At 29.2% G+C, this 15,460-nt stretch overlaps 4 protein-coding genes across 6 annotated transcripts in view; 2 read left to right on the forward strand and 2 right to left on the reverse strand.

The window, feature by feature from the left end:
* LOC122629718 (CUE domain-containing protein 5-like) overlaps window positions 1-3,319 on the forward strand; it is a 10,549-nt gene extending 7,230 nt beyond the window's left edge. Inside the window, exons 3-8 of one of the 2 annotated variants that reach the window (XM_043813492.1) lie at window positions 484-548; window positions 665-914; window positions 1,037-1,165; window positions 1,247-1,523; window positions 2,062-2,796; window positions 2,876-3,050. In XM_043813492.1, the coding sequence (XP_043669427.1) occupies window positions 484-548; window positions 665-914; window positions 1,037-1,165; window positions 1,247-1,523; window positions 2,062-2,796; window positions 2,876-2,914 (1,495 nt within the window). In that variant the 3' untranslated portion in view covers window positions 2,915-3,050. Of the gene's footprint in view, window positions 1-483; window positions 549-664; window positions 915-1,036; window positions 1,166-1,246; window positions 1,524-2,061 lie in introns of both variants that reach the window. The other variant, XM_043813483.1, reaches the window with a different exon arrangement.
* A 1,891-nt stretch (window positions 3,320-5,210) lies between these two features.
* LOC122629730 (HEAT repeat-containing protein 3) lies at window positions 5,211-7,704 on the reverse strand. The gene is made up of 6 exons (XM_043813504.1): window positions 7,482-7,704; window positions 7,068-7,328; window positions 6,060-7,012; window positions 5,703-5,985; window positions 5,445-5,618; window positions 5,211-5,364 (listed from the first exon to the last, which is right to left on the reverse strand). The coding sequence occupies exons 1-6, from the start codon at window positions 7,617-7,619 to the stop codon at window positions 5,251-5,253; spliced, it is 1,923 nt and encodes a 640-aa protein (XP_043669439.1). The 5' UTR covers window positions 7,620-7,704; the 3' UTR covers window positions 5,211-5,250.
* Window positions 7,705-7,818: 114 nt separating this feature from the next.
* On the forward strand, window positions 7,819-10,278 carry LOC122629791 (protein lin-37 homolog). Its single transcript, XM_043813572.1, has 7 exons — window positions 7,819-8,114; window positions 8,181-8,256; window positions 8,420-8,558; window positions 8,624-8,842; window positions 8,914-9,094; window positions 9,257-9,405; window positions 9,475-10,278. The coding sequence occupies exons 2-7, from the start codon at window positions 8,181-8,183 to the stop codon at window positions 9,494-9,496; spliced, it is 786 nt and encodes a 261-aa protein (XP_043669507.1). The 5' UTR covers window positions 7,819-8,114; the 3' UTR covers window positions 9,497-10,278.
* LOC122629742 (ankyrin repeat domain-containing protein 13D) lies at window positions 10,267-15,104 on the reverse strand. Of its 2 annotated transcripts, XM_043813507.1 has the most exons (14): window positions 14,814-15,104; window positions 13,872-14,007; window positions 13,668-13,792; window positions 13,379-13,424; window positions 13,119-13,262; window positions 12,862-12,933; window positions 12,253-12,433; window positions 11,923-12,145; window positions 11,709-11,837; window positions 11,474-11,624; window positions 11,240-11,401; window positions 11,062-11,162; window positions 10,906-10,994; window positions 10,267-10,758 (listed from the first exon to the last, which is right to left on the reverse strand). In XM_043813507.1, exons 1-14 carry the CDS (start codon window positions 14,910-14,912, stop codon window positions 10,515-10,517), a joined length of 1,902 nt encoding a protein of 633 aa, XP_043669442.1. In that variant the 5' UTR covers window positions 14,913-15,104; the 3' UTR covers window positions 10,267-10,514. The 2 variants fall into 2 exon arrangements, with proteins under 2 accessions (XP_043669442.1, XP_043669448.1); XM_043813513.1 differs by lacking the exon at window positions 12,862-12,933 and having other exon boundaries at window positions 14,814-15,096.
* Between the last annotated feature and the right edge of the window lie 356 nt (window positions 15,105-15,460).

Here is a 15,460-nt window from a genome sequence, read left to right on the forward strand (position 1 = left end):
GAGAGAGAGAGAGAGAGAGAGAAAGAGAGAGAGAGAGAGAGAGAGAGAGAGAGCATTAATTTTTTTTATTATTTTGTTAAATTATTTTCAACGAGATTTCCTTCTTGTTGCAATCGTACAAACAGTTCATTTTCTATCGATTATAACCAACAATATTTCCAAAGTGGAATTCGCCTTTCAATAGATAAGAATATTTTATTTTCTCGCGGTTATCAGACATAATTATCATCGCGCAAATATACAAGAAATGAACGATCCAAATCTCATTCGAAGGAAAAATGACGAATCGAATCGAAGTTCGAACTTATGTCACGACTTTATTTTTAGATACGACGCTTAACGATAATTCATTGAACGTATTTTTTTCCTAGTGCATTGTCTAGTTGTTGTTTACTAAGTTGCCTATTAAAAACCCTATCTATTGTTACTTTAAAGATTCCACAATGTTCCTAATAATCTTTCTAATTTATTTTTACTTCGCAGGAACGGACTCTTTGGTAAACGAAAGGAATCGGATCAACCTGAGAAAAGATCGACGATTATAACGGGTACATTCGTATATAAATATACTCATACAAATATATAATTCGTCAAATAACAGTATTATAAATTATTCAAATCGAGAGTTATCGTTCTCTGCGTTATATAAATTTTTAATTTATAGTTTCGTCGACGTACAAAAGAGAGCCTTTTGATAGGCCAATTGCACCGCCACGAATTTCGAAAGATCAGCAGGAATTTGACGAAGCCTTGGGAACTCTGGTGAGAAGAAGAAAATACACGTTGGACAGTGGTTCCAGATATAGTTCTAGTCTTACCGTGAATGGAGATCCTGCCAGAATATATGATGGGAGTCCTCAGGACACAACGACGTCCATTATGGGTGATCTTACTCCGAAAGCGCCAGCTAGAAGGTTCGAAAAAAGAAAGAAGTCGTTTCGAACGACATAATGTCTTCTCTCTTTGATATATATATATATATTTATTTATTTATTTTATTATTTTTATTAATTATTTGAAAAATTATTTTATATAGATTTGGCCAAGTCAGTCCAAGATCGACAGACAAGATACCACCATTGAATTTTGAAGATAAAGAATCGAAAGAAAATGGAACGGTTACGTTGCGTGAAAAATCTTCCGAAAGAACTCCGGTACCGCCAATGTAAGATATCAAACACAATATCGTACGATAATACGTGACTCATTCTATTCAATCATTGGAATGTATTTTTTCTTTGTTCAGCCGAAGATCTGGCAACAGATCATCGCAGAGGCTAAACATGAGTAATTTGGATTTGGAAGAAGAGACTAGCAGGTCAGCCGACGTTACATTGAGAGACGAAAACGAGAATGTTCCCGAAGATTATGTTTTCAAAAGATTTGGACAGGATTCCGTAAGAAGATCAAATATATCTATAAACAGTTGTGTGTCCATTGGTAGTACCGCTAGTGGCTACGGACGAAAAAAACGTAGAGCACCACAGCCACCACGACGCACAGAACAATTGGAAACTCCAGAGGTGGGTTCGTAAAATTGAAGAATCGAAAATGTTTCATCGAAACATTATGATCAAAATAAGAATGTTGTACGAACTTCCTGGCTAAAATGAAACTTTCGTCGCGTCATTGTCGTCACGTTACTATTTTAACTTTCGTTTATAATTTAATTTTAGCTCTTGAATCAACACGTTGGTATAGTTACTCATGATTTCAAATAAATCTTTATAATCTCGACATAGCAAATAATTTCAAGATTGAACATCTCTGAAATTAATTGAAACGTAGATACAAGAATTATGCAAACTGCTGTATCATTTTTTAGTCGATTATTAAATATACCGCCTGTATGAAGTTCCTACGTCGATAATGTCGCTTGCGAGTGCCATCTGCCAGAAAGAAGTTTGTTAAACCCCCTACGATATACAACACGCATTGCATAAGCGTAAAGTTGTTGCCTACTACAAGGGGTTTCAAAAAATTAAGATGTACAATAAACATCGACGCGCGAAAAATTCATCGCAATGATTTTTCATCATTTCCTCTTTTTTGTTTTTATAGGAAAGCGATGTCAAACAAACTCCGGATACTACGAACGTGGAATTACAAATTACCGAACCGATCGATATCAGTAGAGTCACGGAGAATATCGATGAAATGACAAAAAGGAGTCAAGAATTGGTAGAAACTTCGAATGAAAATACAGAAAGTAGTGTTCAGTTAATTTCTAAAGACGAAACGAATACACAAAATGTTATTGAAAAGTCTGTTGTCGAAGAATCTATTGCGGAAAGTACGAAAAACGAACAGGATGCAAAAATTAGGGTTGTACAAATAGAATCGGAGAAAAATCAGGAATCGCTCGTTGAACAAAAACAAGAGACGGATATCGTTCAAAAAGAGGAAAAAATCAAAGAGGCAAGTGACAAAGAGACAGCCAGTCATGAAAATCAAACGAATAAGGAAAGTGATATTGATATTGAATATTGCAGAAAGGAAGAGGATAAGGTGGAAATAATAAAAGATGTCAATGAAATAAATTCGAAAGAAGAATTGGATGTATGTCTTCGAAGAAAAGATTCTGCTGACAGACTATCACGATCCGACAGTTTTTCCGTTCAAGAGGAGATAAAGAAAATTGAAAGACAAATCCAAGCTTTAGAATCGAAAAATTCATCGAGAGATTCAACGGACCAAACTTCGGACGATATTGCAGCTGATCGTACTTCGAACAACACTCGACTATCCATTCTAGCTAATCGCAGACACTTTTTTCAAAACATGGTTGATAACGAAGTAAATAAAGACGGTGTTAAGATTGAGTTTAAAGAATTACCTAGAGAACAAAAAAATATTCATGTTATCAAATTAACAGATTCTCCCGTACCCGTCGAAGCACCTAAAGAACCAGTGAAAGTTATCGAATTACACATTTCCGAACCCATCAGACAAAGACCAGAAATTTTGGATGACGTGAATCCTATACCAAAACCTAGAAGACATGCCTCCTTGAGTCATAATGGCTTCGAAGTTCCCATTGCTCCAAGAGAAAGAAGCAGAAATTCTGAATCTTCTGATAAGAGAGGGAAATCTGTCTGAACACGTTTAGTTTTATAAATTGTATAAAAATTTGGTAATTATATAACTTCTGTGTACCTTTAACTCTCGATGAATGAAAGAACAAATGGATAAATTCATAATACGTCGAGCGATAAAACTAATCGTATAGTCTATGTGCCTTTACTTTGTGCTTTAAAATGTATATTGTGATAATTATCTATATTAATCTCACATATATAATTAAATATGTAATTACATATTTATGTATTATCTATTTAGAAGCTAGTGTTTCCTTTTTTTGGATCCATAATATTGATTGTGATCTTCATACGATTATCATGTGATTATAAGCATTATTGGTTGTACCATTACATTTTACGTATAGTTTTTTGTTGATGTTTTCTTTTTAATTATTTATTGATAAAAAATAAAATTGAAAAACGCGCTATTCGATATTCGCTGTTTCATCATATATTAATATTTCAATTCTTTCGTATCATCCTCATTAATTTTTTTTACCATCAAAACATTCACCCAAAGTAAAGCAGATATTATTAAACCATATAAATTGTAAAAAATAAAATTCACTTCTATATAACCTTAGTTATATAAATATAATATGTATGTCTGTGCGTATGCGTGTTAAACAAAAAAATCTTTAAGGCAATTCATCATCTTTCGCTAAAAGCGTTTATGACTTCAGCGGCAGATATGGACAAAATATGAACTACTACAAGTGCAAGCGAAGAATCTGTCTTCGCCATACGCTATCATATCAGTCTATAAGCTTGTGTAAGCTATACTCTTCTCGTACGTAGCATAACGATCGGGTTAGTGTGAGTTAAAATAGATAGTCTAGTAGGCTGTGAACTCACAATTTTCATTCTCTCATATTTATATTCTTCTTTAACGGTGGCGGGCCTGTTGCAGTAATCCGTGATAGATACGATGCACGGTAAGCATCTATTTTACGATATTAATACATAAAGAATAATAAATATAATTGATACGAACATTAGTGTAAAATTATGTATAAAATATTATTTTATATAACATAAATATATATATATATATATTTTTTTTTCTCTTGTCATTATTCTTATTATTATATTATTATATTATATATTATTATCATTATAGTAATAGTAATAATAAAATATGAAGAGAACTATTCTTATAGAAGAAAGTACGAGAAAAGATAGTGGAATTGATATAGATAGTTTTACTTCATGGTTACTCTGAAAACGAACTGATTTTTATAAAAATAATATATAATATAAATAGTAAAATTATATTATTATATAATTATTATATGTATTATTTTTTATTTTACTCGCAAATTTAAATACTTTATATCCATGCCATAGAATTAATTATATCTAATTTATTTATTTGTGCAAGTATTATTAGTAGTGTAATGTGTTAGTACTTTAATGTTTAGTCAGAATTGGATTAAATATGGTTTGTAAATATATTAAAATATGCAGCCATTCGCTCGGTAGTACTTGCATCTCATAAGATTTCGACGTAATGCATGTACTTCCGACCCAGGTCTCACCACGTGGAGGTTGCTGCATCTGGAGACCCACAGGCTAACGGTGACTCTACTATAAAATTTGCGTTCTAAGATGCCTTTCCACTTCGAGAACTTCAGATTTCTTAACAAACAGGAAGTGGATGAGACCACGTTTACGGAAAGCTCCATCGTCCGACACCGTTAGCTTCAAATAACTCGAGACACGACCGGTTGTGTCTATATCAGGATATTTCAAAGATCGAAACGTAATTCTTCGTAGGACTTAATCTCGCGGCTGCGAAGACAGAAGCGTATGTCGATATGAGAAGAAGTTTATTTCTGTTGATATTAGACGAAGGCAACGGCCATGATCAATAGATGAATTATTGTCGAAAAAACACCATTTTTTAGCACGATTTAAAAAAAAGAAAAAAAAAAGAAGCTTTTCCAAAAGTCAAAAAAGAAATGTCCTCGCTTGAACCTTCATCTTTAAAATAAAACCTTGTTCATCAAAATCGTTTAAAAATTATGCCTGTACTCATTGTTAGCGTTAACCATTATAAAATCAGGGGTAATCAATAATCTTATTTTTCTTGTTTAGAGTTGCCAAAAACAAATTTTATTTTTTTCTAAATATATATATATATATATACAATATATAATTTCTTTTTCGTTCATTTCAAATGTTTTATACGTTTTTCTTTATATTTTATAAATCGTATAATATTCGTATTTACCGTAGATATCACTGCTACGTTATCTCCTAAAGCTTTTTTCTGTTCTCGAACCTATTCAATTTGAAAAAATCGATATATCTAATGTTTCGTGTAAATTATTATTTCTATTTAAATAGTAATGCAATTCCTACCTTATTTTTAAAAATTGGTATCAGTTCCCGTAATTTAACCGTTAATTGAATCTCTCCTGCTAATTTGTCTGTCTCATCTTCAGAAAATATATCCATTAATGCATCCAAACATTCTCCTATAACCCATGCTACAGGTTCAGTTGCACAAGTTACTAATAAAAATACACTTATGTGCTAAAAAAAATAAAATAAAATAAAATATAGTAAAATACTTACTTTTCATGAATTACTTTCGTTATAATAATTTTAAATTCTTACCTTCATTATATCATATTTATGTAAATTGTCATTGTTAGATATAATCAAAGCTAAATTTCCTAAAATCCTTATTAAATTAACACGAATATTTGCATTTGGACACTGTCTCTCTCCATTCAACATTGGTTGTATATCAGCTACAGTCAATTTGGAAAATGTATTTGCCTGTACTTCTGTCAGTTTTTGAAGAATAGCCCTCAAAGCAGCAGTTGCTGATTCTAATAATTCAATATCATTCATATCTGCATCTTTAAAGACAATTGTTCCAATTTCACACCATGTACTATATACAAAACATATATATTAAAGAATAATGTTTAATAGTAATAATATAATATTAGAAAATAATTTATGCACCTGTACAAATTTTCCACACCACCTAATATACTAATATCTAAAGTAGATATAAAATTATGTAAACATAAATATGCTCTACATCTCAATAAATGAATCTGTTTTAAAAGTGTTCTTCCTTCAATGCTCTGTGAAAAAGATTCACGAATCACATTGTTTATATCTGTAGTTTTATTCCAAACTTTTTTTAACAAATTAGAATTGCTGATAACTTCTATCAGTTCTACTGGTAATGACGAAATTAATTGACAAAAATTATTGCTAGTAGATTCATCATCATCCATAGGTTCTTCACCCTCTATTTGCTCAGAATCATCTATTTCAGAATACAATTCATTTTCTTGATCTTCTGAACATAAATTAGTCAAAATCTCTAATGCTTGTTGTTGGGCTCCAAGTAACTTTCTGAATTCTCGTATTTTCTTTTGAGTATCTCTAGAAAATTTTTCTTTCTCCTCTGACAAAGTTGTAGACAAATTACATGATAAATTAATGTTATCTATAACCAGTGTTTCTGATAAAACATTTATAACTTGACTAACTATATGAATTTTGTTACTTTCAGTATGACTATTTATATTCATTAATATACCACTTACTAAAGTTTTTAATAATACCATATCGCAAGATGATATGTCATCATTAACTTTTAAATTTAACAAATTCAATAAATTTTGTTCATATTCTTTAAGTTCTTCAAGTGCAATGGGATTATCCTCTGATAGAGCAAGTATACACTGTGCTACCACAATACTTATTTCTGTTCCATACGTGGCAATATCAAAATATGGTAATAAAATTGACATAAGATCTAATTCATTTACATGCTTGATAGCTACTTCATTATTTTCACATAAAGACCAAAGCAATGTAATAGCTTGAATAAATGTTTCTTTTTCGTCGCATATTTTTCCTTTTATTGCACAATCCAACTTTGGTTGCCATTCTCTGTAATCCTAATAATATATTATTAATATAAAAATATTAATAAAAATATCATGATATACTTACTATTTTAAACAAAGTAGATAAAGGAGTCATGATATCGTCATTAACAAATTTTGTACAAGCTTTTTCTCCACCATTCTCAACTATATGTCTCAAAGTACTTGCAACAGAAGCTCTTACTGGTATACTATGATCAATAAGTAAAGGACCAAGAATTTTAGCAATACCATCCATGGCTATTCGTTCAGCCATACTTTTACTACAAGACATAGATTCTAATGTTTGCAAACCGGATAATTTTTCTTCTAAAATTGAAGATTGTACCTACAATATAAGATATTTTATTTTCTTAACGATCTATAAATAGAACTCTTTATTATACATGATTTTAATGGAAAAAAAAGAATATTTAAAAAAAAATACAAGCAATTAATTATAAATATAATTAATAATAATTAGTTATAAATATAAACTCACTTCCTCGTATACTTTTTGCAATGCTTCTTCTTTGTCGACATTTGTAAAATCTTCTATTTCTTCGAAATGATTAGTCGATACAAATCCTGTGGGATTTTCTTTATGCGGTTTTCGTCTTGGACGTTTTTGTTTCCCCATTGTTTTATAAAAAAGATTATTACACTTCAAAGACAACAAAGGTTATGTACGTCCTGTTAAAGAGCACATGTGTCAATGAAGTCTCCTAAAGCTCATTTTACAATGTTTCTATTTCAATACTGAAAAGTTAGATGGCGTAGTGATATCTTGCTTTTCGATTGGTGGATCAATAATAGAAACCACTATTAAAAAAGTGATGAAAATTAATGGAGACATGTGTTCAATTTTCTGATTTCTTCATAGATTTTGTACTCATAGCTTTATACCTGTGAAATAATGTAAATAATAAAGATCATTTATTGTAATTTGTATAATTATATTAGAAATTTGAAATCATTCAGCTAAGATTAAGCATCATCAAAAAGCAAAAATGTACTTTTTCTTTTTTTCTTGTTAATTATCAATATTAACGTAATTGCAATAAATTTGTCATTGTTGAACAATTAGATTCTGCATATAGCACAGTTGCTTTTCACTTATATACATTTGAAAAAGGTAAGAAATAAGGATGTAATAAAAATTTAATTGATGTTTGTGTTGCAATATATTTTTTATACTTAGATGGGAAAGAAACGAAATATTCAACCTCTACCGCTTACTCCAAGTCGTGTTAAAGTAGAAATAAAAGATGAGATAGGTAATTATATTATATTTTTCAATTATAGGTATTATTTATATAAAATTTGTAATATTTGCTTTTGCGGATACCTAAGAAGTCGTTGAAATATCTGCAGTACTGCAGTCTCTTACATATATATTTGTGTAAGAGATAAATTTATTAATTATATGTAAAATAACAGGAGACAGTGATGTTCTTATTGCAAGAGATAGATTGAAAGGAGCTTTACGAGAATTATTGCAACATAGTGATTCTGGTTCATCTGCAGATTCCAGCGAAGAAAGTTCTACTCAAGATTACAGACATCATATGAGAAAAATGTAAAATTTATTTTTTACTTATAAAGATATAAGATCTTAAATTTAAAATACTCGTTTTGTAATAGAGACAGCATGTACAGGACAAAATCTCTCCATTTTCATCAACCAAGAAAAATAAGACGGCGTAGACAAGTACAAATGGATACAGCATTTCACCATACATATGTGATGAAACTTTTCGATCGCAGTGTAGATTTAGCTCAGTTTCAAGAGGATACACCGTTATATCCTATTTGCAGAGCTTGGATGGCTAATCAACCAAGAAATCCAACTCTTATTCCAAAGTGAGTATACAACTAAATATATATCTATTATAATAAAAATGAATTTTATATAATTTCTTGTTTCCATTTAGAATACGTAGTCCTAGTCCTGAAATACTTATTGAAATTAATCATCGTAATATATTAGATGTAACTGGAAAAGTACGAGATGTTCATTATTTACCAACTCCTTTTCCTTGCGAAGAGGCAATGCCAAGAAACCGTATACCATCTCCAATAATTCCTGAAAACGAAGAATTAAAGTTAGATTATGTAAGTAAATAAAAAGCAATTGTTATAATGATAATAATTTTAGGAAAATTTAATCATGTAGAAATAATGTTACATATTTAAAATGTAGACTATCTATTGCATATACATAGATATATTGATAATATGTACGTTTCTTAACTACTACTTAATTAATATTTTTAGGATGGACAATCTCTCAAATCACGAGAAGTATTGTTAAGAGAACACAGAGTACATTGGAATGCTGTTCGTAAAAAATGGCATCAACGGGCGCATAAAAATGAACAACGTTATGCAAAAAGCCAATATATACTTGGTGTTATATTTAAAAGGTACGTATCGCTTTAATTAATTTAAATAAATACAAGTCATAATGTTTTAATAATAAAATCTTATTCCAGGGCACAATCAGAATTTGAATGATAAACAGCTAAATCATGCATTAGTATCTATCATTTATATAAATATTCATAATATTTGGAAGCAACATATATCTGCAACATTAAATGAAACCTATTATTAAAATAATTCTATTTTTTTCTTTATATTATTTATATAAATATATTTTTATCACAACATATTTTGATATTTGTTCTTATATTTGTATTTATGTCTTATAACTCATTGTCAAATTTCACCTTTGTGTTTTGATATTGATATTTTTTTTCTTATACAAATTCAAATAAAATCCCCGCTATTGTTATACTACTAAAATGGATGATTTTTTACATGTTAAAATCGAACTGAATTTTGTTTTCATATTTTCTGTTTCAAGTTATTGGTGTTATCTTACTCATAGTAATAGCGTGTCGTAATTTAATAATTATAATCGTAATTATTAAGACAAATTAATTAGAATCATAATAATAGAATATTTTAAGTTATACTAGGAGAAAGGTGAAAACAAGTGATTTTGAAGACTTGAGAATTACATGCCTTTTATTTTAAATAGTGACGGTGATTGTAACTTACACTATATACTTTCAAGTAATAGGACTGTATGATTGTTTCTAGTTGCGATTTAATCGAGTATGAAACGTGCGTTTGTATATATATACATGTATATATATATACACACACATTTTTTTTAAAGATGTAATTGTCAAGACCTCATAGTTTTTGGATTTTGTTACTAAATTTGTTATACTATTCACTTTCATTTCATATAAAATGTAGCTAAGGAATAAATAACATAATTTAAATTATTCATTTACTTAATTAATAGTACATTGTTTCCACTGGTTGACCTTCATTATTGTATATTTTAATAACAAACGTTCATTGTAAGTAACATTATCATTTTTCAAAGGAATTTATCTATGGATCATAGGAAATATTTCTTTCTATTCAACAGTCTCGTGCCCATGAGACAGAAAGAATTTTCATTTTGGAAGTATCAGGTAATTAATTTCTAAATCACCATCATATTGATTGTAAAAGTTCACTTGTCCGTGAGGGATAATTCTAACACTTGTCGAAATGTTTCTTCTTCTAACAATCGTCGTTGTTCTTCCTCTATTTGCTGTTGTTCTGAAAGTTTTAATGCTAGACGTAATTGTTCTGCTGTACTTTCTAATGAATCACTATCATCTTCCTCCTTAGCTCTTGCTTCATCTATATTATTACGTCCGTCTGCACAGCTAGCAGTAGTTTCTTGATATAGTACCAAACTAGCTTGAATGGCTCTATATTTAGTAAAAAAACGACATGAAATAAGATTTTGATAATAATCAATTAGAGTACACTATTATTAGCCTTATAAATATACTTACAGAACGTATAACTTTGAATAAATGAAATAGGATAAAATTTAAGTCAATTTCTGTACATACCTTTGAAGTTGTCTTTCTTCCTCTGTTGACATATTAGGTGTTGTTGGTCTAGATGGTTTTTGCGCTCTCAATGCCTCCCATATATCAACCTTTACAAAGTAATGAGTTATACATAAGAAAAAGAATAGAAAGAAAATCATAGAGACAACTTCTTACCTCGTCTCGTTCACTTCCGGCTTCTAGTAGACTCTGTTGTATAGCAAATTGTAATAAATCGTCCTCTTCTTCGATACTGAATTGTGTTCGCACTTCAGCACCTAATTTCATAAATGATTATGTACAATATGTTTATATATGTATTTAAAATGTAAATTGGCCAGAAATACCTAATTACCGAGTTTTATATAACCCGTAGGAGGCTCGAAACAAGTATCATCGACCAAGCACGTCATACGATTTGTTTCTTGCAGATGTCCTACATGTGGTATTTCTTGATCCAAACCAAATATATTTCCGAATGTTATTCTTGCATTAAGTATATGAAATAAAGGAATTTCTGTAATATACAAAGCAATATTTTATAATAATTTGTCTATGTTGTTTCATGAAAATAGGTAAAAACATTCACCAATTTTAACAGGAAATCCAGATGGTAGTTGCATTTGTATGTAATCTTTCAATTTTGCAAAATGTGAACTAGATATTGCCATTAAGTCTACAATAGGCATAATTTGTTCTTGCAAACTCAATGGATATTCCTCACTAAGCCAAAGAGTTGCCTACAATCGAATCGATATAAGATGTATGTAAGAATTTATTTTATTTCAGATTAAGTTACTATTTTGGTATTAATTGAAATGTACCTTGAATTTTTGTATTTTTGTATTAACTTCCTTTGGTCTTCCAATATCTCTTCCATTTAAATCAACATCTGGATCAAAATATTCTTCAGGTGTTATATTACAAAGATTACCAACATTATTGTATTCTTGCTATATAAATAAACAATAAAAATGTTATTACTGAATCTTATACGTATATGTACTGTTAGAAATAAAAAGGAAAAAAAATAATTACACTGGTTGTAGCGTTACTGTTTTCATGTTGTTGCTCCGCGATACCAAGAAAGGATTGAAGAGGTGTGCGTGGCGCTCTTGCTCTTACTTTATCAGCATCTGATAGATGTTCCAATCGTGTTTTTGTTATTAATTCTACATTACTTGCACTAAAGACTTTACATTCATGTCCATTTATTATTTCAGTTTTATCTGAACGCCAGCCCCATATACCAGCTTTATTGCTAGCAGTATATATACACACACATATATATAGATATAATAAATAATTTATTACGTTATATTCTAAATATAATTAATATTATAATGACGTACAACAATAAATATTTACCGTTCAAAACTAATTTTATCAGTATCTATGTAAGTAGTAACTATGGGACTTGTAAGACGTGCTAAAATGCCTTCTTCAGAAGGTTCCATTAATTGTATGTTATCATCGCTAAGAAGTTTCATATGTTCCACATAAACCTTCTTTGTTTCATGATCTACCTCCATCATTGTTGCACCATCATCTGGAAATAATCCAACAATTAAATTCATGAATTTAATTAAATAAATACAATAAACAAGATCAAAACAATTATTTTACGAATTATTCAATAATGTGAATTTATATGGTAGATCAGCAGTATATTCAATATATACAAATATAACTTATTATTTGTTTATTTATATACTTGTTTTTTCATAAAGTTTGATAACTACTTTTAGTGGCAAATAAATAATAAAGCAATGATAACTCCATTATGCTATAATGTACTAAACTTATTATAATGTTTTCCAATGTGACTACAGCTACTTGGACAAAATAATAAACTAAAGTACCAAAATTAAACAGAAGCATCTATGCAAAATCAACAAGAATGTATATTCCACACATTTTCAAGATTTGTCAAAATGTTGTACACAACACATAGATTGTAAACAAAACAACTGTCACCTGATTGTTGTCCCATCATGGTGAATACATAACTGCGATCACACCTAAGTACCAAAGGTGCATTTGTTGCAGCTTGCATTGAATATAGACGGTAAATAATAAACAAATAAAAAGTAAATAAAGAATAAAAGAAAAAAAGAAGTCAAAAAGTAATTGAGTAATTCATAATATAGTAGAAGTTGTTATTGTTACTTTCTATAAACTTATAAAGTAAGTAATAAATATATATATATATATGTATATATAAAGTCACTTACTCTGCCCTTTGAAGACGTAACTTCGATTTCCACGTTGCCAATTTGTATGATCAAATCCTAATAGAGTAGTATCGATTCTTACATTACTACCCTGTTTGTAAACTTTGTATGTATCACTGGGACACATTCGAGATGCAAGAGGAACTAGTGAGATAAAGATAAAAAAACTATTAGAACAAATTTACAACTTGTTTTAAGTTTAACTGCATACCTTGAACTTTGATTTTAAAATGCACGAATAAATTTTGCTAGATAATTACCCCAACTAGTGAACTCCCATTTCATTTCTACATAAAAATCGGGTGCCTGGAAGTGATAATAATAAAAATAAATATGGCAAAAGATGATTATGTCATCATACTACTTATATGCTATGACATTTATTTTTACCTTTTGACCGTGACTAATACGATATATTACTTTATTGTAGAACAATTAATTTCTCAGTTTAATAATATAAATATATAAATAAAAATAATATAAGTAAAATAATATAAAAGAAAAGACACGCATAAATAGCATTAATGCATTTTTATAAAAAAAACTAACCTGCTTAAGTTTGTGAAGTAATTCAGGAATACCTGCAACACGATTACAATATCTTTGGTAATCCCTACGCGCAAGCACCATTTGTAATAACTCTGGATTGCCAGTTCCAACTGCTTCTTGAACCACTGAATCAAATACATAAAACAATATATATTTATACACAATTTAATTGTATTATAAACTATTAAAACTACAATTGTTTACCGCTCCATCCTTGAGTATTTTCTGTGTTAACATTAGCTTCATGATGTAATAAAACCACAGCACAGTCAGTACGAGCTAAAGTTACTGCTAACATTAAAGGTGTTCTTCCACGAGTATCATGTTTTTCTATATCATGCTATAATATAAAAAATATATATATATATACTACATCTATCACAGAAAATATTTACTTTGTGAATTTCAATAGGTTGGAGTAAAATCAATTTATTAGATTAATGTATATATATTTTTAGTACGTATAATATCATGAATAAAATACTCCACCACACAAATAAGGCTTCTGAACAAGATTTCCATATAAGGATTCAGAAGTCTTTTTGAGAAATATATAAGAAATCTCCATTAAAATTTCTAACATTATCAAAAGCTATTGAACTATGAAATATTCATCTGATATGTCAATATATGGCACTATATGATTCATTGAATAAAAAAATAAATTATCTAATCTTAAAACTTTTATATTATATCTCTTTAACATAAGATGTTATATATAAATTGTATAAAATCGCTAGATAATCTATAGTCAATATTTATTTTCCACTTATACACGATTAATTTATTAGATACGATTATATATAATAGTCTAATTGATTGTATTATAGATCATAATAGTATGTGTTATATATTACGAAATGAAGATACTACAGCAAAGTAAAAAATGTATGACATAAACATGAAAGATAATATATTATTTTTTTTATCGTACTATTATTCTGATTTTTGATTAAATATAGAAATTCTTCGTTTATTAAACTTTTGCAAAATGCAGTATTCATATCTGAAACTAATGTTAAGTATCCATGTAGTAATACTAATATCTATGTATTACGTAATACATATTGATATATTATTTAACACATATCATAACAATAATTATAAATACTCTTCTAAACGAAATTATACGATATCATTACAAACCGCATTTGTAGACAACTCCTTAGCAAGTTCTACATAGTTGTTAATCCACACCAGCCAATGCAGCGGATAATTTTGTTGTATAGTCTCTACATTCACCATTTCTATATATTATAATTAACAATTACATCCAACGTCTGTTATGATAAATACCACAGTTCAAATACGCGATACCAAAATTTGACAGTCGGATACATGACAAAGGTAAGTAATCACCAGCTATCGCCACAATTTTGATTCATTGAAAATGCAAAACTATAGTTTAGAAACTTACGATTAAAAGTTAACTGGAGATAGTGCAACGGAGGCACGATCGGTAGGGAAGAGGAGAGACGATGTTCATCGCGTTCATAAATCTATTCAAAAAGTATTTTATTTTCTATCTCAGCAAAAAAGGATGAATAAATAATTCGATCGTTATCGTTATGATAAATTCAACATTTTATCCTTACACACACATATATATATACACATATCCATATATATATATATATATATACACACATACACGCACACATATATGCACATATATACAAAATTAAATTGGCGCAGTGGAATTACATTATTCGAGTTCTCTGTGAGAAAACTTTGCTATTAATAATATTCACATTGCAAACGTTGGAAGATCAAGATCTATTTAGAAATCTCAT

Source organism: Vespula pensylvanica, chromosome 1 (assembly GCF_014466175.1).
Source record: "Vespula pensylvanica isolate Volc-1 chromosome 1, ASM1446617v1, whole genome shotgun sequence".
Lineage (NCBI taxonomy): Eukaryota > Metazoa > Arthropoda > Insecta > Hymenoptera > Vespidae > Vespula > Vespula pensylvanica.